The sequence below is a fragment of the Trachemys scripta genome, chromosome 10 (assembly GCF_013100865.1).
Source record: "Trachemys scripta elegans isolate TJP31775 chromosome 10, CAS_Tse_1.0, whole genome shotgun sequence".
Lineage (NCBI taxonomy): Eukaryota > Metazoa > Chordata > Testudines > Emydidae > Trachemys > Trachemys scripta.
The window spans coordinates 4653499-4678963 of NC_048307.1; the positions used below are offsets into that span (position 1 = coordinate 4653499).

General features: G+C 49.3%; 1 protein-coding gene across 1 annotated transcript in view; it reads left to right on the forward strand.

The window, feature by feature from the left end:
* The window catches only part of CHTF18 (chromosome transmission fidelity factor 18), a 48270-nt gene that overhangs the window by 3022 nt on the left and 19783 nt on the right, over positions 1-25465 (forward strand). The window contains exons 6-18 of the mRNA XM_034782923.1: positions 1405-1457; positions 3272-3416; positions 4153-4365; positions 5474-5571; positions 5679-5802; positions 6688-6833; positions 7994-8087; positions 8183-8281; positions 8697-8827; positions 9245-9413; positions 12121-12345; positions 12575-12724; positions 22138-22268. Coding sequence (XP_034638814.1) covers positions 1405-1457; positions 3272-3416; positions 4153-4365; positions 5474-5571; positions 5679-5802; positions 6688-6833; positions 7994-8087; positions 8183-8281; positions 8697-8827; positions 9245-9413; positions 12121-12345; positions 12575-12724; positions 22138-22268 — 1778 coding nt within the window. The remainder of the gene's footprint in view (positions 1-1404; positions 1458-3271; positions 3417-4152; positions 4366-5473; positions 5572-5678; positions 5803-6687; positions 6834-7993; positions 8088-8182; positions 8282-8696; positions 8828-9244; positions 9414-12120; positions 12346-12574; positions 12725-22137; positions 22269-25465) is intronic.

A 25465-nucleotide genomic window follows, 5' to 3' on the forward strand; every position in this document is an offset into this window, starting at 1 on the left:
GTATGGTACCCAAGTCCTATTTCTAGCTCTTCCTCTCAGCTAGCAATTGGTATTTCTAGGGTCAGGCATCAACGACCTGAATTCTCAAGTGTTTGTTAATTCTGGGTGCCTCGATCTTCAGTTTGAATACAGCTTAAGCTCCTGCAGTTCCGACTGTAGTTTGTAGAACCTGTGAAAGAATTAAGCTATCGGTGTGACAAGCTGGGTACCCAGAATTAGCAGACACACCTGAAAATCAAGGTTCCCGATGTTCTGAAGTATCGCCAGCAGCTGCATTTTTCTGTTCTGCACTTGCTTCCCATTTGAGGGTAGAAGTTAGAGATGGAAAAAGCCTGGGATAACATTTCCAAAAGAATGTAAGTGACTTAAAGCCAAAGTCCTTTTGGCTTTCAATGAAAATTAGTCTCCTAAATTCCTAAGTCACTTTTCAAAATGGGATTTAGTTGCTTAAATGCTTTTGAAAATGTCACCCCTAGTAAATTTATTCCCTGTATTATGTTCTTAAGTGCTTTGCCCACTTAACATGAATCAAATAATGTGTGAGATGGCTTCCCCCACTTCCCTTTGAGTCTGTTCTGTTGGGCTAACCCTTCTCCCTCCTTTCCCACATGAAACGTTTGGTTTCCAGGCATGGCTCCGTATAGCTTACCATCAACAAAGCAGATCCTTAAGGGGCGTGGTCTCCATGCAGAACGAGAGCCATGCAAATCGATCTCTAGCTAGGTCTTTAAGACAGTCTGGCTGGATGTCCAGTCTCTGTCCATCACTGGTCACCCAAGGTTTCATTGGTCACTTTCACCTCAGTGGCAGAAAAGCTCTTGGCCGTTTCAGCTACCAAGACAATTGACCAGATTGTCGCAGGTGCTCCCGCTTCAGTGTAAACACCCTCGGAATGTGACCGCACCAGCCCCAGAGGGACCATATAGATTATATCCAATATCAAATTTACATGATTCGTTTTTCTTACTTGTGTGGATAGAACACTGAGATCAAGACGACCTAGGAGAGGGTAGCACTCTTTAAATAAAATGGTAGTTCGGAAAACCTGGTTCTTCAGAATTGGCCAGACGGCCTTCTTGAGGAACATACGGTGTTTGAGAGCCCCGCCTCATTCATACTTGTACCAAAGGACCCATCAGGTGCACACAAATTGTTTTATTGCAAGTACAGACAGAGACATTTCGAAAATGTAGCCTTAAATATCGTGTCCCTGAACAGCCAGGTCTGGGGAATGCCCACCAGGGGAAGTGACTTATTTAATTCTTGGAATAAAAAAAAATAGTCATCTCAGCATAACCTTGCCACCCTGCTAGGCAAAGAGCATTAGTTATGAAATCCTTGCTATGTTGCCAGATGTGTATTAGAGCAATTCTGACCCCCATCGCACCCCTGTTTGTTTTTAAGCGTCGGAGGCGAGTTTTGGAGGCATCGCAGCGGCTGACCGAAATATTAAACAGGTGGGTCATTTGGGCAATTCTCCTTCTGTCCTTGTAGCATCTACTGCCAGGGTTCTCACACGCCACTTTCTGGTGCCGCTTCCATCGCCGCAGTGAGGCTTCTGTTGGGATTCAGCCACTGATGCTGCCTGCTCATTGGAGCCTGCTCCAGGGTGTTCCTTTAAGTCGAAGAATGTTCTTGTGGTCCAGGGCATGAACTGGAAGTCAGGAGATCTGGGTACAATTCCCAGCTCTGCCACAGATTTCCTTGGGCAAGTCACTTAATCATGCCATGCCGCTATTCCCCATCTGTAACACAATAATCCTTTTCCACCGGTGGTTTGCCTCTCGTGTCTATGGGGACTGTGAGCCCTTTGAGGCAGGGATGGTCTCTTACTACGTATATGTACAGCAGCTAGCGCAGTGGGACCCTGATCTCAGATGAGGCCTCCAGGTGTTACTGTGATAATGTTTCCAGTGGGGTCCAGCAGGCATGTATTCTTGGCCCAGTGCTAGTCAAGATTTTTATCAATGACCTGGAAGGAAACATAAAATCATCACCAATATCTGCAGATGACACAAAAATTGGGGGCATGGTAAATAATGAAATGGGCGGGTCACTGATACAGAGCGATCCGGATCGCTTGGTAAGCTGGGTGCATGCACACAATATGCATTTTAGTATGGCTGTATGTAAATGAATCCACCTAGGAACAAAGAACGTCGGCCATACCTACAGGATGGGGGACTGTCTCCCGGGCAGCAGTGACTCTAAAAATAATTTGGGGATGGGGCTGGATAATCAGCTGAACATGAGCTCCCAGTGCAATGCTCTGACCAAAAGAACTAATATGATCCTGGGATGCATCAACAGGGGAATCTCCAGTAAGATTAGAGCAGTTATTTTACCTCTGTATTTGGCACTGGTGTGACCGCTGCTGGAATCCCGTGCTACAAAAGTGCCATGCAAACGCCTGTTCTCACTTTCTGGTGACACTGTAAATAAGAAGAGGGCAGCATTATCTCCTGTAAATGTAAACAAACTTGTTTGTCTCAGCAACTGGCTGAACAAGAAGAAGGACTGAGTGGACTTGTAGGCTCTGAAGTTTTACATTGTTTTGTTTTTCAATGCAATTATGTAACAAAAAAAAATCTACATTTGTAAGTTGCACTTTCACGACAAAGCGATTGCACTTCAGTACTTGTATGAGGTGAATTGAAAAATACTATTTCCTCTGTTTCTCATTTTTACAGTGCAAATAATTATAATAAAAAATAATATACACTTTGATTTCAATTACAACACAGAATACAATATATATGAAAAAGTAGAAAGACATCCAAAATATTTAATACATTTCAATTGGTATTCTATTGTTTAACAGTGTGATTAAAACAGCGATTAATCGCGATTAATTTTTTTAATCGTGAATAATTTTTTGGAGTTAATTGTGTGAGTTAACTGCGATTAATGGACAGCCCTAAAAACTACTCAAGCCCCATTACCTCTATTTATCGAGTGCAGTCTGTGATCTTTTGAAAAACCTCAACACTGGCTAGGCAGCAGTTGCTCAGTGGTCTCGTATGGACCTTCCATGACCTGGGGCAGTTAGCTCTCCCTTCACCGCATTTCTCTAACTGCTCAGGTGCCTGGAGTAAGTTAGCTGGATTTAGGATCTCTTCTGTCCTTTGAGTGTTGGATGTTTTGAACCTAGGCTAGTGTTTATAGTTCTATGATGATTATTGCCTGATCTTTCCATGGACTCTAGTACAGGCTCTCATGGGATGGGCATTTTGTGCTCTGAGGTTTTTAATCTCTGCCTTGTTTCCTGCAGTCACCTCCATGGAGAGGCTGGAAATGAGACCTCAGAGCCTAACGAGGAAACAGACGGTGCTGACGATGAGGACGAATCTGCCCTGCATTGCCTGTGGGTTGACAGATTTACTCCTAGACACTACACAGAGCTGCTCAGTGATGATGTAAGATCCCTATATAAAGTAGATGGAGGGGTTTTTTGATGATAGTTCTTTAATACTGGGGGTTTCTGGTGCCAAATTATTGTTGTTTGTGTTATAGCAGCTCCTGGAAACCCCAGCTGAGATCAGGGCCCCATTGTGCTAGATGGCGTTCATAGACCTAGTGAGACACGGTCCTTGCCCCAAAGAAACTAGCATTTAAGTGGCCAAGCGAGGCAAAGGGTGGGAGGGAAAACAGGCACAGAGGTGGGAAGGGACAGGCCTAGGGTCACCCAGCAGGCCAGTGACAGAGTTGCGCATACAACACAGGTCTCCTGATTCCTGATCCAGTGCTGCGCCCGCTAGATGGTGCTTGCACCTCCAAACCCAGGTGACATCTTCCATTCATTCAAGAAGATTAAAATGTCATATGCCTGAGTTAGTTAATTATATCCACGTATTGGGGGACACACACAGAGTGCGTGTGTATTCTGGGGTCGAGGTTGGGCTGGGGAGAAATCCCTATGGCCTCCTGAAGGCTCGAGTCTGATCTGCTCAACTGCGGTGGTTTCATGTGTGCATGCAGAAAAGAACCTCCAACCGAGATCTGTGCGGTCCATAAACAGTAGCTTTTTAAGCTCCAGAGGGGGGATGCTTTCAGCTCTGTACGGGGGAGTCTCTCTTGCACATGTCTGCTCAGGCAGATCCTTCAAGCGCCTTTGATTATTTATCCTGCCCCCTTTCCTCCTCTGTCATTCAGTACACAAATCGCTGTCTTCTGAAGTGGCTGAAGCTGTGGGATGTGGTGGTTTTCGGGAAGGAAAAAACGGTGAAGAAAGCGAAGCCGAGCGCTGACGCCCGCCCTCCATTCAGACAGCCCAAGGAGCAGCAGAACAGATGGAGAAGTAAGGCACAATTCACAGAAGAGATTCTGGAGGCTGAACTGGATCAACACAAGAGACCCAAATACAAGGTGCGAGTTAGCAGCTTGGCCCCTCTTCCAGCACAACCCTGAGAAATTGGGATTTACTTTTTAGAATTGAAGTGAATTCTTGGGGTTTTCCTGTCAACTGCGGCTTGCTCTTGCATTTTGCAAGTTTAAAAAGTGGGATCGCGGCTGGGGTGAAAGGAGATTGTTCCAAGCACAGGCATGCTAGCTTCAACTCGGCGCATACTTGTGCTTGTCCTGTAGTTCATTCTTGTCTTCTGAAAATCACCTCCACTAGAGGGTGACATTACATACACTTAAGCAGGCACGATTCCTTCCAGCAGAGGGCAGTGCTGCACAAATACATCATAGGAGGATGAAATCATACACTCAGTTTATGATTTTATCAGCTTAGCTCTGTCCCGTCAATGGATTTTAAAGGGAAAATAAGAATAGATACCCAACAGCGGAATAGCGCTGCATGCATCTCCTCTGTTGGATTAAACAGCAAGTTAAGGGATATAAATTAAGGTTATGGCAAAGATTGTTTTAAGTAAATACATTGCTGGGATCTTAACCACTTATGCAGAATGTGTCACCCTGAAGGGATCCCAAAGCACTCTACAAACTTAAATATACCGTCATACATATTGCTGGCACAGCTGGCACTGATGCCTATGGTTCAAGTTGACTTATGTGTTCCATTAATGGATTCTCCCATCGCTTTGAATAAGTGAACTGTTTTCGTTTGCTTTTATATCTTGGCCATGTAAAATGCATAAATATAGCAATCCGTGCAGCCGCTTCTAGGGTGGACCGAGGCTGATGTTTAATAGCAGTGCCACGGGATCATTGAAGACAGGAAGTGAAGAAGAATTTCATTGAAATGGCAGGAATTAAATAGGCAAGGTTACAATGACCCGAACTGGGATTTGATCAGGCTACTGGGCTAGTGTTGCTGTATAAAGCACCATAGGGTCTTAATGCCAAGAAGTTCCCGGAGCCTTGGGAGGTAGAAGATGGGGCAGCTTTAAAGACAGAGCAGTTTTTAGAGCTTTAACCCTTTGCAACATAGACCTTGTTTGATATCGAGCGACTGTCTGGTGCTGGGCACACGGTGTGCATTGCTCTGTATTCCCACTCTCTGCTGCAGGTGGCGCTGCTGTGTGGCCCACCGGGTTTGGGGAAGACCACGCTGGCCCACGTGATTGCCAAGCATGCAGGATACAACGTCGTTGAAATGAACGCCAGGTGAGTCGGTTCTCTTGCCTGGCCTTCCGGTCTATCCTGGCAGGATATCTTCAAGGCAGAATAAACGCAAGAGGGATATAAACGGCTCCAAACGGCTTTTGTTTCAGTGATGACCGCAGCCCGGACATATTCAAAACGCGGATTGAAGCTGCTACTCAGATGAAGTCTGTGCTGGGGGCCAGTGAAAAGCCCAACTGCCTGGTCATTGATGAGATAGACGGTGCGCCAACTGTAAGCCCTGTGACTTGAGGGGGGGGCCCAACCTTGGGTTTCATAGCTGGGGAGATCCTACTGTTTCCTCATCACTTGTTCTTCTGTGTTGGGGGAGCAGGAAAGTGACCGAGACACTTAGAGCCAGATTTTGAAAGGTACCTAGGCACCCAGGGATATTTTCAAAAACACCTACTTGCCTGACACCCACTGAAATCAGTGGGAGTTCAGTGGCTAGAGGCTTTTGAAAATCCCACTAGACGCTTTAATACCTTTAAAAATCTGGCCCTTAGTGGTTTGCTGCAGGTGTGTTTAGTCACCATTGCTCCGCTTTGCAAGTCCAGACTGGTCAGTAACTTTCTGAGAGAGGAGTACTTAGCCTGGCTTCTCCTCTGGCTGGGCCCAAGGAGAGATGTCAAAGCCTGACTCCTAGTGGTGGCGACTCATGTCTGCCATGTGTGCCGCGCGTACTGGGGAAGAGGTCGAGAGGGTTCTAAGCAAGTCGGAAATGGGGGAGAGAGAGTTCAGATGTAGAATGGGGTGAAGCCTTTAACTCGGTTGTGTGCTTGTGGGCTTCCTTCCAAGAAAAGCATTTGGTACACTTGGGCGTCTTGGGGAGAGGATAGGTACAGGACTGTCGAGCTCAGAGATTGGATCGCGGCGCCCGCCCCCCAGGAATGGACAGATCTCATACTAACACCAGTTCTGTGCTTGATCTTGGCAGAAGACCCCAAGGAAGAGAGATCCAGCTGATGAGTGCCCCTCCCAGCGGCACTGGAGTCGAGCATCCTGACCCACCCCCCGGCTTTCCCCATCGCGGAGAATTAGCTCAGTCATATTCACTCTTTCCCGCATCCCTCCATAACTAACGTTCACTCTTTTTTTCCCCCCACCCAATTCTTCAAGGCTTCTATTAACGTGTTGCTAAGCATCATCAACCGTAAGGACACGGAGACCGAGCCGGCAGCTAACCCGGGCGGAGCAGGTGGCAGAAAAAGGAGACGGGAAGGCGGCATCTTATTAAGGCCAATCATCTGCATTTGCAATGACCAGTTAGTATCTTTCATTTGGGGCCTTTCACTCTGGGTGAGGAAATTGAAGATGGGATCAGGCGTAAAACCAGAACCAACCAGCAGAGGGTTGCTGGCTGGCTGCTCCGTGGTGCTGGGGCTAGAATAAAGAATGGTGGTGGTTAGTTTTACTTCTCAATGCTTTGCTTCCTTCTCTGCAGACCAGCCTGAGTACATGGTTTGTGTGTGGTGACTGTGAAGACCAGTGGTCCCCAAACTTTTGAGGGTCGCCCCCCTCCCACCTCCCGTTGTCCACACACCCCTGCCAGTCTGGGAACGGGGCCATGGCTGGAAGGGGCTGGCGGGTGAATGGGGTAAGGGAGCCAAAGCTGGAGTTGCAGCTGTGGGTGGGCAGGAGCGGAGCTGCAGCTGGGCTGTGGTGGGGGCCAGCAACCGGGCCAATGACCAGGGGTGGCTCTGCTCCCAGCCTTGCCCCCAGCCTCAGCCCCAAGCCAGGAACGGAGCCACACTGGGGCTGGGGATGGCGCCAGGCATGAGCTGGGGGGCGCAGCTGGGGGCAGGACTGGAGCAGAGCTGGGGGCAGGGAGGGGCTGGGTGGCGTTCCCTCCCTGCCCCCATGGGGGCTGGCCCAGGCCCTGCCACGCACCCCAGGACGTTCCTCTATGTCCCCTTTGGGGGATGTGCCCCACACTTTGGGGACCTATGGTGAAGACACTGTGATTCATTGTGTGAAAGCAATTCCCCCCCCTTCTCTCTCTCTCTAATCATTCAACTGTTTCTTTCTCCTCCAGCTAAATTACAATTTTAGCACTGGTCAGGAGAGATGCTGGCACATTTCTGGTCCCACCACGTTCTCTGAGCAGCATCTGCCCACCATAGCATTCCCAAGGCAACTTAGTGACTTATCAAACCTCCCCAGAGAAGGCACCTTTTAAGCACCTTTGAGCCTTTCTTAAATCACGAAGTCCTCTGTGTGCATTACAAACCCGCACCTACCCAGGACCCTTTTAACCCAGTACGTGTAAATGTATGCTAGGGTCTGCAATAGAGAGGTCCCTATGGACCAAACTTCCACTGAAGAAAGGAGTTAGGCTTGGTCTGTAGCTACAGGCTCATTATTTTGTTGGTTTCCCTCCTCCATACGGGTTATCCTTAAAGGCCTCTGTGTTCCCCTTTGGCAGGTATGTCCCCTCTCTGAGGCAGCTGAGACAGCAAGCGTTCCTCTTAAATTTTCCTCAGACTGCCCCCTCCCGGCTGGTGCAGAGACTGTACGAGGTCAGTATACACTCAAAGCGCCCTTCTGCCCGGGATTATTTCTCTGTGAGGCCTGTGTTACACGGGAGCTAACGCACTCACCCCCTTTTCTGTAGATTGCCGTCAAGCAGGGCATGAAGGCAGATACAGGGGCACTCACGGTGCTGTGTGAGAAGACGGAGAATGACATCCGGTCGTGTATAAACACCTTGCAGGTATGGCAGAGCTGCCGCTTCCCACAGGCCTGTGGGTGGTCTAGACTCTGTGGCTCTTGACACAGGGCTGGATTCCAGCTGGCAGTCTGAAGGAAAAGCTCTGTATCCCATCACTGGGCCTTTGAAATGTCCATCCAGTTTGGTCCACTTCATTTCTTTAAGCTCTCCTGTTAAGCAGATTTCCCCCTTTCTGGGATCACAACTTAGCATCACCCTGTAGACAGAGTATGTAAAGTCAGATTCGGGTGCCATTAACTGCCATTTTTATCAGCACAAGCTTGGAAGGATGAATGGTCAAATGCCACTAAAATGCCTCTTCCTGCCTTGCCCCTAATTGCCTTCCTCTGCAGCAGGGACCCTCCCTCACGTTCTTCATGGCATTGCCTATAATCAGACTTCTTGGTTGTATTTCCAGTTCCTTCATGGCCGAGGCAAGAAAGAACTCAGCATGAGGGTGGTGCAGACAATGAAGATTGGCTTGAAGGACCAGAACAAGGGGCTCTTCTCCATCTGGCAGGAGATCTTCCAGCTTCCAAAGATTCAGAGGTAAAGGGAGTGCTGGTTATGTCTCCACTATGGGGAGAGCAGGGTAGCATAGGAAACACTCTCATTTGTTCAGTATGTGGGAGGAAGGGGTTTCAGGCACCACTAAGGCTACAGAAACGAGTAGCTATGTGCATTTGTTTGCAATGGAGAAATCTGAAATCTCCATTACAATGCATAGGCCATAATTCATATCCTGCGGCAGAGGGCTTCATTTAAGCAGCTCTTGGGTACCTCGTATTCTTGTGTTCTCTTGTGCCATCTCCAGTGTTGGTTGTAACTTGGGTGGAGGGCAATGCTAAAGCCATTCTGAACAGCCTGAGCGTGCTCTGCTAATCTCTTTATCTTTGGACCTCACCACCCTTTCTTCCTTTTATTATTCACCCACGCTCCCTCCTTTGTTCCTTTGTCTCTCCCCAGACAGAGGATTGGCATGGACCCTTCCTTGCCAAATCAGATCCTCCTGGGAGGTGATGCTGACCTGTTAAACATGGCTGGGGGAAGAGCTGGTCTTAACGCATCCACCCAAAGGTTCCATCACATCCTGCACCTCGCCACCTCTTCTGGGGAGCAAGAGAAGCTCACTCAGGTACAGCCGTTTCAGCAGGAAAGCCAGGTGCTGTTGCCTCCACCTCCCCAGGGTATTTTCCACCCAGGTTATGAGGCAGAGATCTGGCTAACACCGGCTACCGCTGGCATTACACCAGGGAGGTCACGCAGCTTTAGTCTCTAGGACCACATCTGTTGCCAGCTGACCATTCTAAAATAAGACCAAGCCAGAGGCTGCGGAATGGAATGAAAGGGAAAAACCATGTTTCACTATGGTACGGCGGTGCCTGAAAATTACTTCCAGGTTCCCTTATGACAGGGGTTCTCAACCTTTTTCTTTCTGAGCTTCCCCCCCACGCTATAAAAACTCCACGGCCCAGCTGTGCCATAACAACTGGTTTTCTGCATATAAAAACCGGGGCCGGCGTTACGGGATAGCAAGCAGGGCAATTGCCTGGGGAAGCTACGTTGTTCAGGCTTCGTCTTCAGCCCCGAGCTTCAGCCCTGGGCAGAGGGGCTTTGGCTTTCTGCCCCAGGCCCCAGGGAGTCTAGCCTTGGCCCTGCTTGGTGGGCCCCCTGAAACCTGCTCACGGTCCCCCAGGGTGCCCCGGACCCCTGGTTGAGAGCCACTGCCTTATGATACCTTGGTAGATGAAAGAATCATGGTGCCTTATGCCGTTCATCTCAGCCATGGCGAGTAAAGAACCATTGGACACACTGTAACTCCATGCAATGTGTGGTGATACTGCAAGGCAGTTTGGAAGTGGTGGACTCAGCTTCTCCCATGTGGCGTTACGGTGCAGTGTGTTGTACTTAAAGTACTGCACAGGATCTTTTCAGGGGGAATAAGACAAAACGCCACATTTATTAGTAATACATATATTCATTAACACTGTATTATATGCATATAATATATTACACTTACACTCACACACACAAACCCATTCCGTCTTGTTGTTACCAATTAGTTGCTCCCCTTAACTTCACTGGCCAGGTGAGTTAGATGGGGGAGGGGGTGGAGCCGGGCTTCTGCCGATCCGGATCGATGCTCCCATGTTGACAAGACGAGACCCGGGGTCCTCTGCAAGACACCTCACTTTTATAGCAGCTTTCCTCTTATGCAAATCTATACCAGATTCAAACTCTGTGTCTGTGTCCATTGGTCCTTTGTGCTGCTTTCTTTTGAGTGTTGTCCCAATGCTGCAAAGAGGGTGTTTCCAAAAGAAGGTGCTTGCTTCTAACCCCCGAGGCCGTCGGTATGTCTGCTTGTCTTTAATGAGCCCACTTGACACGTTTTATTGTCCTTGGGTCTGGCTCCCAGCCCCTCTCCAACAGTTGAGGCTGTCTGGAGGTGCTGCCTTCCATGCCTTGCTCATCCACACCTCATTCATTCAACAGGGCAATTGATTAAGAGTGGGGGGGGGGGGGAGCTCTTGTTCTACTGATAGCAAAAAGAAATTTTTCTTCTATGTTATTCTATCCTTAGGGGCTATAATATTATACCAAGGGCAATGCAAAGTTTCTAAATGAGGCTTTGATACAAAGTTCCATAAAAACAGAGGTCACACGTGGGTAGACCCACCACAAGGTTATATAAAAAGGCACAATGTAAAGTCATATGAAAATTATCAGAAATTGATCTACAAGTGTGTCGTGACTGAACTCAACAGTGTCGCGTGACGTGGCCCGGAATCTTATCCTGGTGGACAGAGGGAAGTAAATATGTCGCTATTCTACCCAGAGAAAGGGGGGGAATTTTGTGAACCAGACTCTCAGGTGGAAGTCGGTATAGTTCCGTTGACTTCTCAGTGATGTTCTGCTTACTCTGGGCAACAGGCCCTTTGTGAGCTGAAAACTTTTCTTGGCAGAGATGCTACTTGATTAGTAGCAGCGTGCGTGGGAGTTTCAGTTCATCTCAAGAATGTTACTGACTGAACTCGGTGGCTGTCTGGAGACTTCCAGCACAGGCGTTCTGATTGTGAAATGAAATCAAGTTTTTATATGAGGGCATTTGTGTGGAAGTTTAGCCAGGGAATGGATTTCTTCTTCAATTAACTATCACAAATTATAAATGTTTACAGTTCCCTTTGATTAGGAGTGTGGGGGTGCCAATGCTTAAAAACTTAAAAGGCGCCCTTTAAATTATTTTTGGCGGTACAACAAATACTTTCTGATGGAAACACTGATAACTTCATACTGTTCTAATTGGCTAAAGATCTATAGGCCTTTATTTTTGCAACTGGGTACCTGCACAAAGGTGCAATGATTTAGATGCTAATTTTGCACACACCATTGTTGGAAATCTCACATTTTCATGGGCAAATACGATGCTTGTACATGCAATTGTGACGCAGGAACGGTAATTGTCCACCTAACCTGCGCACCTGCAAATGCACAGTTCTGTAAACGTGGCCTTTAGTCTTCAAAGGGTAAGAATTAAGAAGCATGATAAAGTCCGGTCATTGTGATACACCAACTGTGATAAAACTTGGGATTGGTCAAGAGCAGCCAATCGGATTGCTGGTTGTCACAAATAAATAAAACCCGTTCAGTTTCCTGTGTGCGTCTAACACGCAGATGCCACAAGGATTGATTTGCTGTTACTTCTGGATAGTGCAGGAGGTGGATACACAGCAGTTGAACTACATATTAGTGGGATGCGTGAAACCCCGACTCCCAGCTATGTAGGTGACAGGCTGTCTAGTCAGGATCGATATGTAACCATCGCTCTGCTCTGTTCCTTCCAGGGCCTGTACGACAACTTCCTGAACATGAAGTTAAAGGATTCCAGTTTCAGCGCGGTGTGTCTGGCTCTGGAGTGGCTGGGCTTCTCCGACATAGTCAACAGCACCGTGATGCACGGCCAGAACTTCCAGCTGATGAGATACCTGCCCTTCCTCCCCATTGCTTTTCATCTGCTCTTTGCTGCGTCCAGCATCCCCAGACTAGCCTATCCCAACAGCCAGTATGAGGCAAGTACTGAGAACTAATGGGCCCGGGCCGGTGCTTTGGGGCCTATGAGAGAGGGTTATTGGCTTCCTTTCTGTAGGTAAGATGGTTACAGCTGTGTTGCTGGAAGGAAGCAGCCGTTGGAGCAGCGGAGCTTGACTCGGACTCCTGGGTTCCTAGGTGATTTGCCTTTGGATGTAAGTGCGTTTGCAACACAGTGGCTCACAGGTTTCCTGCTCTGTCTTAAACCAGGCTCTGACCAAACTGAACCAGATGCAGAATCTCGTGGCGTCCATGATATCGGGGATCGCACCCAGCTCTCGGAGCCGCGCGGGGCCACAGTCTCTCATCCTGGAGGCACTCTGTCTGCTCCTAGACATCATCTCCCCAAAGCTCAGGCCGGTGAGTGACCCCTGCGCATGTCTCCGTGCTGGTGGCAAGTGCCTTGTACTTGTCCATGGGGCAGCGGGAACCATCCCTTTGGAAAGTGTCCCTCAGACAAACTGGGACCCAGAATGCTCTGAATAATTCCGAGCAGCAGACGGGGATGGGGTATGAATTGCAGAGAATAGAAAGGGGCTGAGCCCGCCACCCCAGAGCCTAGTGCCCCAACCTTTGGGTTAGCTTTAAAGTGGGGCCGCTGTGAGAGGACATCCCAGTCCCGATGCCGGACGTTTGGGGTCTGTGGGGTAGTGCTGAGTGCCTACAGCTGAAGTCCGTAGGAGCTGCAAGAACTTGGCACCTCTGGTAATCAGCCGCTTGGGGAGAGGGGTGTTCGCGCATGTGTCTGTTCTTATGCACTTACGTGTCAGTTTGCACTTCCATAGGTGGGACATAAACAGTCCTGGTAAGTCCCCGGTGCCTAAAGAATTAGGGGGTCTGTGAAGGTCAAACCAAAGCAATGAGGCCAGCAACGCTGGGAAGGGAGCAGAGACGTACAGGCAGCCAGCCAGTGAGGGGGAGAGACAGGTAGCCAGAGCTGAAGGAAGAGCTCTTGTACCAGCAGAGAGCACAGAGATGGCCGGGAGCAGAAGCGGGGTATAGAGCAAGATTTGGTCTGTGAGTGCAGCCAGAGGAGAACACGCTGTTGTGTTAGGATGGGATCAAAGCACCCCCAGTGGATTCTGGGACACTAATGCTTTCCTCTCTGATCCCTCTTACAGGCCCTAGTGGCTGCGAAGGCTGGGTCTGATTTGGGTCAGTGAATGCTGCTCTTTTGCATTGGCACCGGAGAGCAAGGGGCTCTGTCCCTATCAGCCAGGGGGAAAGTGGCACAGCCCTGTTTGGTGTCTCTCACTCCAACCCACATGGACGTTGCTCTGGTGCAGGCCCGTACATTGCAGTTGCTGAGGAGTGCAGGCCGCTTTCTCCCTGGATGGCGCGTCTCTATTCAGCAGCTCTTGTTTTGTACAGGGGTGGCTGGTTTCAGTTACCTGGGCACTCAGTTAGATGTCATGGTGGATTTTCCTTTTGGCCTGCTGAGAAGGCTCCCCGCCCCATCAAGCACATTGTGTCCCTAATAGGAAACTCTTTCCCCTCCGCTCTCAGTGCTTTAATCCTCCTGGGTATTAACTGTCCTCCTTGTATCAGGGGAAAAAATCTACTTCATGTTGTTTTTGCGATTAAAGGTTTTACGGATTAATTGCGCTCGACTCTCGGTTAACCTCACCTGTGTTCCAGATGCATCTCCCATGGTTGGGAAGCTAAGGCTGGGTGGTTCGGGGAAGGTCTTGTAACTGGCATTGCTAAGATACAAGCAGTGACAGAAGGCCCAGTCCTGCCAGGTGGAGGTTGCTCCTTTATGCTCTCCTGTTGAACAGATCTTCCCCTTTCTGGGGGGATCCTCACTTCCAGCTACACCAGATTAGGATCATCCTATGGACACAGCACCTGAAGTCAAGAGTTAAAAGCTCTCAGGGATGCTCGGTACGACCCAGAGTTAGCAGCAGTAAGGGTGGGTCCCTGTAAAGTGCTGGCACGTTCTGTCCTTTGCATGTCTGATGGCTGGCTTCGACCATTCACCCAGAGGAAGAAGGAAGGGAGTGGTCTAGTGGATAGGGGGTTAGGTTGGCACACTGGAGAGCCAGGTTCAATTCCTGGCTCTGCCACAAACTTCCTGTGTGTCCTTGGGCAAATCACTTAGTCTCTGTGGGCCTCGCTTCCCCATCTGTAAAATGGGAATCATAGCCCCGCTCTGCTCAAAGGAAAGGTGTGAGGCTTAATGCATTAAAGGTGCGGAGGCCACCAGTTACCATTAATGGCGGGTGGGGCGCCGAAGTACCAAAGGGAAGTAGATTGTCCCTTAGTGGCCACAAATGAGTCTGGGGAACAGCCTGCCAGTCCTGCAGTGGATGGACCGAGTGTGGCTTCTATCCTGGCTGGGAGACGTTTGCCCGGGGTTTTCCCAGCCTCATTGTCACTGGGTCAGAAGCAAACAGGAATTCAGACTCTTCCTCAGAGTCCCCTATTTGTGCATGTCACCAGACGGGCACCGAGCATGGCGCTTCTTGCTGCCCTGGCCAGCCTGTGTTTGGCGATCCCCAGGCCTGGTGTAGCAGGCAGTGCTGCGGGTCTGAATTGAGGAGCAGCCACTGGGGAACAGGGAAGGAAGGTTTATAGCTGAGAACACCCCTTTGAGCGCTGTGCTCTGTGAAATGGTGGGACCAGAGCTGGGTTCGGGGGTACGAGCACCGAACTCCTTTGGTGTCGGAGAATCCCTGGGTGTCCCAAGGCTCTGGTGAAATGGTAGATGCCGTTGAGGAGATGAGCTTTCCACGCTCCCAGCTAGTTGGGGGAGCACTGTTGTGATAGGAACGGGTGGTGGTTGGCATAATCCACCGCCCATGAGAGCAATAGGATGGGACCATATTGTCCAGCACTTAGAGCCGGGAGGGAAGAAAGCTGGTTTCTATCCCAGGCTCTGTCGCTGACCTCCTGCATGACCTCCGGCAAGTCACTTAATATCTCTGCCTCCGTTTCCCCATCTGCAGAATGGCATCGTCTGCAGTTGTAAGCCTCAGGTCAGCAGAGAGCGAGTGCAACGCAGTGTTACTTTCTCAGATCCCTGCCGTGGCTCTGCCATTGGACGCAGATCTTTTAAAAAATCCCGTCACGTCAGCTTTTCTTTCTTGACACAGATTTCTGCTGTTACCCACTAGGACTTTCATCTGGTTTATCTGTAACTTCCCTTTGTCATTTCTCTGCAACAGGCCTTCCTCCCCTTCTGTAGGGGGTGGGGCAGCCCTTTATCAGTTCATGTGTCACTTTCAGCATTGAATGCTGCGGAAACGTTCCTGATTTGTATTTGATTACACACGCGTACAGTTTGGACTTGATTTTATTTTTGCAAACATCTCTGCTCACACTCATGTTTTGAACACAGCTGCTGCCTTGTCAGGCTTGGTTATATTCTGGTTATCAGATGTCACGATGCAGTAAAAATGTGTTCTCATGCATCCTGAGTTTTCCTGTGAAATAAATTGGCAGGCAAAGGTACGTAGCTTATTGTCCACTGTATGCACAGTTCAGTCAGTGACGAAGAATTCTTTTGGGGATTTATCAGCACTAAAGTTGCTAGTAAAAATTGTTCCATTTTGCACTTATTTGTCTTCCTTCAGCCGTCTCAAAGGAATAAAACTTTAAGTAGCTTGTGTGTGTTTCCTCCCATTTTTCTGAGAGGTAAACTGTGATTTGCCCAAGCTAACACAGCAAGCTGGTGACAGAACCCAGGAGTCCTGACTCCCTGCAGCCCATCTTCCTGTACTAGCTACTAGGTCACTCTGTACAGAAAGGCCTTATGTTCTTGAGGGGAAGGTCTTTAACTGACATGGATACAACTAAAGGTAGTGAGTCTAATAAATCAAAGATGGCTTCCCAGAGTCTTTGGTGCAATAGGCTGTTTCTTTCTGGAGGCCGCCGTGTTTTTAGAAAGGCCTTGATTGGGAACATATGCAAATGGCAGGTGGTCACTGTGGTGTGTTTACATATTGTGGTGTCTAAAATGCACCTGCGGGGGAAGAAAAGCACGGTACCGGCACTCTAAATATTGTCTCTGCAGCCCTCCACAAACGTGTTTAAAAATAGCCCTGGAAAACAGCACGATGATGTGCGCTGAGTTTATTTGCTCAGTTGCGAGTTGCTTGGCTCCTGGGAAACCAGCTGAAACCAGCGTTCGGGGCCTAAGGATTATTTGGCTTAATTTTGTTTTTCCTTTCTGCCTTTTTTTATTTTAATGTGTGTTGCAAGAATCCGTCCCTGATCAATTAAAAATCACAGCGCGGTAGCAGCTATTGCTGCCTGGCGCGTAAGCGAGGGGAAGAAAGATAGGGCTGAAGGAAGCTGTTGAGTGGACGGTTTTGGGGAGTGGAGAAGTAGCTTCTCTTTCACTGTTACGTCAGCTCTGATTCATAAATTCCAAGGCCAGCAGGGACCACTGTGATGATCTAGTCTGATCTCCTGTATAACGCAGGCCAGAGACCTGCCCCCAAAATAATTCCTGGAGCAGATCTTCTAGAAAAACAGCCAATCTTGGTTTAAAAATTGCCCCTGCTTGGAGAATCCACCAGGATTCAAATTGTTCCCATGGTTAATTACTCTCACTGTCACAAATTTACACCCCGTTTCCAGTCTGAATTTGTCTAGCTTCCACTTCCAGCCATTGGATCGTGTTCGACCTTTCTCTGCTCGATTGAAGATCCCCTTATTAAATAGTTGTTCCCCATGTAGATCCGTATAGACTGTGATCAAGTCGCCCCTTACCCTAATGTGTTCTGGAGGGCAGGAATCCAGCCCCGGCTGATCCAATGGACGCCGCTCGGACTCCGCCAACGGTGCCAATCGGGGAGCAAACTCGCTGGTATGGTGGGTTTCACAGTGTGGGCTCGCAGCTGTTGGGAATGGACCGACACCTGATGACACCAAGCAGCTATCATGGGGGAGGGAACTTCTGATCACTGCAGAGCCAGGCTAGGTTTCCGCTAATGGCCTAGTGGTGAAGGAGGCCATAGACTGCTTCCAGCCCCTGAGCCACCCTGGCGTGTGTGCATGTTATTTCGACAGGCACTTTCTTGTTGATTTTTTGATTCAGTCCTGCAAAGTGCTTAGTCCTCCACTTCCATCGGGCATCGCTGGGAGTTGAGGACACTCAGCCTCTGCCTCCCCGCTCACTAAATTCATTTCAGCTCCTGCCGCACTAACTTCGTTGTGGGCAAACCAGAGCAAAACTCTGGAGAGGGTGGGACTGTGAGGAATAACTGGTATGCCAGGAGAAGCTGTTGCATAGACCAGTCCTGGTCTAGCTCCTGTCTCTGATCAGTGGGAAGAATAAAGCCCCTGGCGCGCTCCCTCCCCCCCCTCGCTGGATGTCCAGAGGGAATGTGTGGATGGTGATGAAGGGATCTGCTCCCAGTGTGGGCAGAGGGAACTAGCTTGTGCCAGTTGTACCTGGCATCTGACCTTGAGAATGCTTCCACTGTGGCTTGTCAGTCCACACTAGGTGCAGGGTATGTTTAGCCCAGGGCGCTCCTTTCCCTGATTCAATGGAGAAGCCACTGAACTGGGAGCTGAGAGACCTGGGTTCTGTTCCCAGTGCTGACCTTGGGCAAGTCCCTTCTTCGCTCTCTGCCTCTGGTTCCCCTTCCACCCTGGACTGTGAGCTGGTAGGGGCAGGGGCACTTGCTGTGTTGTGCACACCCAGCTCAACGGGGCCATGATCTCGGTGGGGTCCTCTAGGCGCTACTGTCGTGCAAATAAGAAAGAGCATCGCAATTTATATACCACTTCAAGCCAGGGCTCTGTCTGATCGCGAGTCCTCTGACTGATGGTAATCAGTACTACATGCTGCAGAGAAAAAGGCAAGAATCCCGGTAATAGACAACCGTGGAACAATCTGCCAAAGGGGCAGCTTCTTCCAATCCTTCGATGGCTATCGGGGCACAAGCCCTCACTCCATGAGGATCAGAACCCTTATAAAAGTTTGTCCTGATTCATGGAGCTGGATATTCTGTTTCCTATTGCAGTGGCATCCAGGAGTTGTCCTGGGTTGCTGGTACGGGTCGGTATGTGAGGGACCGCACCCCGTCATATAGCTATGCCATGTTTGCTCCCATCTCGTGACCCATCCGTCCAAGCTTTACCTGAGGCAACCTTCCGATATTTAGAGGCTAAAGGGGACAGCTATGTAAGACAGCTAGACAAAGGTATATAATCAGGAGAGGACTTGAAGCAAAAGCAATTGCTAAACAATGTCTTGGAGCTGCTTAAAATGTGACATTTATTTATTCAGAGCACTTTGATCTTGCATTCAGATGTCTTTCAAGATCTGATATTTCTGCTGAAAAGTGTCACCTGTTTAATCCGTCATCCTGCGGTTGTGTGTATTTGTTTGTTTGTCTTTCAACAAAGCCTCAGAAATTAAGGCTAATGTGTAGTTTGTGTGAATAAACGAGCCTGTTACTTTTAGTGCGAGCAAGGGGTTATTCTAAAGCCCTTGAACTACATTTTCCCTTCTTCACATTCCAGTTCTACCCACACCCTTGTACAGCATTCTGGATATTTGTCGGTTATCAACCTCCTCCCCAGAAATGGCTGCATTTCATTGACATGGTTTAATAGCGTGTGTTAGAATCTTTGAGGATGAAGGGCCTTGCGTAAACATCCAATTATTAGCATAATCTCTTTCCCATAGCTGCAGTGTATTTTAGCGTAGGCCATAGGTTGCCTGGATACAACACTTTGGTAAGTAATGAAGTTGTATATACTGTAGATCAAGGGCTAACATTTGCTTTGTTACTGCAGAGTAAATCTGCAATATCTCCATTGATTCCAATACAGTTACTTTGCATTTCTACCAGTTTATCTGGGAGCAGGGTTTGGATTCAGTGCTGTAACAACCTCTAAATATGGGCCCAGATTTCCAAAGATGGATGTCCAAATTTCAGCTTCTCACGCCATATCTAGGCAAATAAGTTCCCTGATTTTCTTCAAAAGTGCTGAGGACCCAGCAGACTTCCACTGAAGTAGGGAGGGGGTGCAGGAGCTCAGTGCTTCTACAAATGGGGCTGCTTACAGGAGTTGGAGCCTTAACTTTAACCACTCATCTTTGGAAATAGGCTGCCTTGTCTCGATAACCATCTTGTCTGTCTCTTGCCCAGTGGAGGGCGAAGTCATTTATAAGTCACTTATATAAGCGTATTTTCACACGAACTAGCATTCGTGAATGGGGTTACGTGCGGGACACCATGAGAAATAAGAATTAGCCAGTTACGTTAATCAAGATAAGGGGAATAAACTCTCGTGTACCATCATAGTAAACATAAAAGAGCCTGGGAGATGATAGATCCACGTTGAGCCCCAGTTAGTAATTCCCTGTCTCCTAGTATGGATTGTTGTGTCGTCCCGTCCCCCCCCCCCCCCCCCCGCCTCGTTGTTATCTCGCTGGATTGCTCTGAACGCTGTGTTGTGGCCGCCATCCTTGCTGACCTCGGCTCCTGCTTTATTTGGTAACCAGGATTTCTGTCGCTGGTTTTAGGTACCACTCCTTCCCTCCCACGCCCCAAAGCAGGCTGTGCTCTGATACACCTGCTGCTAGCAGCCTGCTGTCTGTAGTCCTGTATTAAAGGGCTAGAGCTCTCCGGCATCCTACAGCCGCTTCATGCTCTGCTGCTGGCAGGTTCCACCCCAGGAGGACCGGTCTGCTGTTGGGAGGATTCCCTAGCGGTCCAGGGGCGAGACAGTAACTGCTGTGCGTCTCTGCTCTAGCATGGGAAGGGGGGAAGGAATGCGTGGAAAAGGGGCCGGGAAGGCACACTGCGAATCTCTGCCAATCCCTGGCTGGGGATTCGGCTCATTAGGGGCCTTAGCAACCGGCAGAAGTTTAGAGCAGCCCTCAGCCTGCTGTAGCTCAGTGCAGGGGGACTGGCCTGCAGAGAGCCTGTCCCAGGATCAGGGGAGTGTCGCGTCTGAGCTGGGTGCGCACGGGCCCTCCCCTGACCTGCGCGGCCAGATGTTTAGCTGGATACCTACTCTCCAGCCGTCAGGACCAGCAAGGCTCAGGACAATTCCTCTCCCACGATGTAGCTACCCAGGCCTGTTCCGTGTCCCCTCCTGCCCCAGCTAGGCGGAATTTTCATACTGCACACGGACACGTTTCTCTGTGTGTTAGAAAATGCCACCTTGCACCGCTCGCGGGCCGGCGGTAGCTCGCTAGCCGGCCACTGGTGCTGTAGGCTCTCGGGATTTCATTGCTGGTGAGGGTGAGGGTGTGGGCATTGCAGAGCACGAGCTGCCGGAGAAATGGCTTTTCAGGGCGAATTTGCACCTCGTTGACTGTTCAAGTAATAAATCACAGAGGCTGGAGGGCAGATTTCCTCTTTCCCGCTCCGTTGAGGGTGCTGCTGGGTTTGCAGCCATTGGCTGGAGGAGTTCATAGAGCCAGCAGCTTAATGCAAACCCTGCCTGGTCTATCTGTGCTAGCAGAGCCCCTAACCCCGGTCTTTCAAATGATATTGCCTGGCTCAGGCTTCAGAAGAGCCCAGAGTCTGTGTTGAAGGGGGAAGAGGATTTTGTTTTCTCCCCCGCCCCGTGCCAGACTGGCTCATCGTAGCGTGTATATTTCAGACGTGGTAATAACAGCCGTCACTTTGAGTCCCTGGTTTAGTGCAGGTTGTGCTCCTGTTTCAGTGGTAGACCAGGTCGATCTCCCACTCTCTGTCCAGCGCTGAGGAATTTTAACTCATCCTTGTAACAGCAGCTTTGGTTACATAAACGCAACCCTGGACACTTCATACGATGCTCCCAAGGGGAGGAATAAATAAAATGAGGATGAACGGGGCTGCCACTGTCGCCCTGAGGCTGTCTGTGCCCACCTGCTGCATTAGGGGGGGGGGTACAGAAAGGAACCAAGCACCACCACCGGAACAGCTGATCAAATGCTGACTGCTGCAAAGTAGGCGTGTGTCTTGCTCTTCATCACGCAATGGAGCTAATTGCAAAGGGGAAGGCCCTGAATGGAAGCCCTGTTGCCTGGTCCCGAAGAGTCCAGCTGCAGGAACTAGGCGATAGGAGCCACATTCAGTCCTGGTGCAAGCCAGTGCACCGCTGCTGAATTCAGTGGAGCTGCAGTTGCTCACAGCTAGTGGGCTCAGGTCAGCCTTCCTGTGTTTGCCTCGGGAAGAGTTCTCAGCCAGCAGGGGCAAGCACAAATTGAGCCCCATTCCTTTCTCAAGCCCTCCCGCATGGCTGATCCCTTTGTGCCAGCCGGTGGGGGCGTCCATGGCAAACCCTGGCGTGTTCTGCGTTAGTGCTCTGGTGCCGCAGGTTACCTGCACCTGCTCTGTGCTGAGACCCCTCTCCCCTCACCGCCGCTTCTGTCGTCCTGCTGAAATCCCCCCGGCTGGGGGTCGTGATGGAAGAGGAGGAGAGGGAGGGTCTTTCTTTAGCGTGTATAATCTTGTAAACTGCTGCCTAATTGAAGCCTAGATCACAAAGGGGTTTGACTGACCTGGGACCCTCTCTGTTGTCCCTCTGTGAAGCTGTGAGAGGTTTTACATACAGAGCAGGCATGAGTGAGACGGCAGTTGTGAGTGTAGGAGACCAGGGTTCCAGGCTCTGCTGTTTCACAGACTTCCTGTGTGACCTTGGGTAAGTCACTTAGCCACCCCCTGCCTCAGTTTCCCCATGTCTCCGATGAGGATAATGCTGCTCTGACGATTATAGGTGCTCAGATACTTTGGTAGTGGGGGCCAGATAGGTACCTTAGAGTGATAGCTAGCTAGCCCTTGTGTGAAGGGGTCTCAGTTTGGGTTATTTCTTTACAGGTGAACACGCAGCTCTACAGTCTCAAGGAGAAGCAGCAGCTGGCTGACTTGATCAGTACAATGCTGGCTTATAACCTGACCTACCACCAGCAGCGCACTCCCGAGGGGCAGTATGTCTACAAACTGGAGCCGTGAGTATGCGTTGAGCAATCGCGTGCGATAAAAGGCCTTTGTGACACAAACACTTGATCGCCCGGGGTCATTAGGTGAAATGGGAAGGCAGCAGATTCGAAAGGGATAAAAGGAAATAGTTCTTCTCTCACCTGCAATTAGCCTGTGGTACTCATTGCCACAAGAGATTGGTGAGGCCGAAGATCTTGGCAGGATTCAACGTGGTATTAGACATTTCAGTAGCGAATAGAAATATCTAGAGTGAGAATAGTTTGGACATTAGGAAAAAGTTCCTAACTGTCAGGGTGGTTAAACACTGGAATAAATTGCCTAGAGAGGTTGTGGAATCTCCATCTCTGGAGATATTTAAGAGTAGGTTGGATAAATGTCTATCAGGGATGGTCTAGACAGTATTTGGTCCTGCCATGAGGGCAGGGAACTGGACTCGATGACCTCTCGAGGTCCCTTCCAGTCCTAGAATCTATGAATCTATGCATTTATTTTTGAGGGCATACGGCAGCCTTCTGACTACTGGAGGTCAGGTTTCCGTGGGGGAAGCTTATGCCGTAACTGTGAAAGAAACCTTCCTCCGAAGCAGCTGGTGCCAGCCCTGGGTGCAGACAAAATACTGACTAGATTCTCTGAGCCAATCTGGCAGTTCATTTTTAATAACATTTCAGTTGAATCCGTTGTCCTCAGAGTTGGTCCAAAAGATTTCCCTGTTTTAGCACGGAAGCTGTATTAGATCATCCAAAAGTTTAAAAGCTCACCCAGGAAAATGCTGAGCTAATAATACTCAAGAGCCGTCACTATTTACAGCCTTGGACATTCCCGCAATCAGCGAGCGCTTGGATCTTTTCTTTGCTGCGTTCCCTCTCTCTGCATACAAGACAAAACGGTTCCAGCTTTAAAAATGCTCGGCAATGTCCCCTCAAGATTCAGAACAAAAATTGCAAGAGTCAGAACAGTGACCGAGGACGTCATAGATCTGCTCGGTTATGTAATCAACGCAAGAACGCTCATGGGCTGGGCTAAGCTCTCACTCCCGCTGCAGTTTTTGGGAAAAGCAGGTATTTCAGAGGTTAGGAGCAGATGGCAAACTGGCTAAAATATCACATTCATTTCTCAGCCTGTTGACTCTAAACACAATCCTGCCCCCACAATACCCATGCTCTTCCACCCCCTCACTTCCCTCCCACTTGCTAATCAGACTGTTTTATCCTCCTTAACTTTCACCAATCTGTCTTGTCTCTGGCTTTTTTTTTTTTTTTCTTCATTTCTGCAGAAGGTTCTTTCATGGGTATTTCGGGTCATGCCCTCTCTCTGCTTTACAGCAGGCTTCTAAATCTGGCGGCTGATGCTTTGCAGTTAACTCTTTAATAGGCGGGAGGGTGTGAGCAGCTGCTTGTATCTAATCCCTGTAAACAGAAACCCCACTTTCGATAGCAGATGGTTAATGGGTGTCGTCTCACTGTCCAGAGTGGATATTCCATTCTAGTTGTCATTTGTTAGACATCATTGTTTTTTAACGGCAATAAGAAGGAATTGCTTGCATTATGATGGACAAATCAGAGCAGATGTTGATGTAAGCCCCATGGGAAGAATATGGTCACTGGGAAAGGTGTGGGTCTGAAAACTTTTAATTCCTTTATCGAGCAGTACAAAAAAACCCATGTGTAGGCTGGAAAGGATTCGATGGAAACAGTTAGTCATTGGTAAATGTCGATTTCACCTGACACACACACATCGATGGGGGAAAAAAATAACAGTTGATAGTAGTCTGTGAGGGCAGCCTCCCCTGCATGTAGCACCTGCAGGGATCCGGTACCCTGGCCTTGGCCATGCAGGGAGCGCCCTGCAAACCCACCCACTCGCTTCAAGAACTGTCTGGCAGCAGAGCGGTCTCTCCCGTGGCCAGGAGCTCGTCCTTCTTGTTGTGGTTCTAGGCCTGCCTGGAGGAGCTCTGCTCTACTAGGCCAGGACCCCAGCCTTCCCCATGCCTTGTGCCAGGTATCTCAGGCCCCTGGCCCTGCAGGGAGCCCCCTGCAGTCGCGCTGTCGACATCTACTGTCTTTAAATAATTGTCTGGTTTCTACCATCACCCCTTCATGTCCCACAAAAGCAGTGATGCTTATTGGCCTACCTTGATGTCCCATAGAGGCCGTGGGCACAGTGAGAACTGTGTCCTTCTGCAAGTTATTTGTGACGTGTTGTGCAGTAGCAGCCAAGTGGCCTAGTCATGGACCAGGACCCTGTGTGCAAGGTGCTGTATAAACACAGAACAAAAAGATGGGCCCTGCCCCAAGGAAATTACAGTCAAAGTGTGTAAATCAGACATACCTACAAAGTCATGTAAATGACTGCTTATAACCCCAGACTACCCAATGTGACTGCCATGCAAAGAATTTGGCCACTTACTTATTTGTCACCTTGGCTGTTTCTTTGTGAATTTAGTGTTTGGCCATAGGCTTTGGACTGACATCTGTGCCCTGGGGCCGAGACTGAGACCACTAAACAGCCATCAAATCGTAACAACTTAGCATCACCCACTGCCCAATTTGAACCAACTACTGAGATGCTTTGTGGTAGGAGAGGTGCCTTATTAAATCATAGAATCATGGAATATCAGGGTTGGAAGAGACCTCGGGAGGTCATCTAGTCCAACCCCCTGCTCAAAGCAGGACCAACCCCAACAAAAATCATCCCAGCCAGGGCTTTGTCAAGCCGGGCCTTAAAAACCTCTAAGGATGGAGATTCCACCACCTCCCTAGGGAACACATTCCAGTGTTTCACCACCCGCCTAGTGAAATAGTGTTTCCTAATATCCAACCTAGACCTCCCCCGCTGCAACTTGAGACCATTGCTCCCTGTTCTGTTATCTGCCACCACTGAGAACAGCCGAGCTCCATCCTCTTTGGAACCCCTCTTCAGATAGTTGAAGGCTGCTATCAAATCCCCCCTCACTCTTCTCTTCTGCAGACTAAATAAGCCCAGTTCCCTCGGTCTCTCCTCAAAAGTCATGTGCTCCAGCCCCCTAATCATTTTTGTTACCCTCCACTGGACTCTCTCCAATTTGTCCACATCCTTCCTGTAGTGGGGGGCCCAAAACCGGATGCAGTATTCCAGATGTGGCCTCACCGGTGCCGAATAGAGGGGAATAATCGCTTCCCTCGATCTGCTGGCAATGCTTTTATTAATGCAACCCAATATGCCGTTA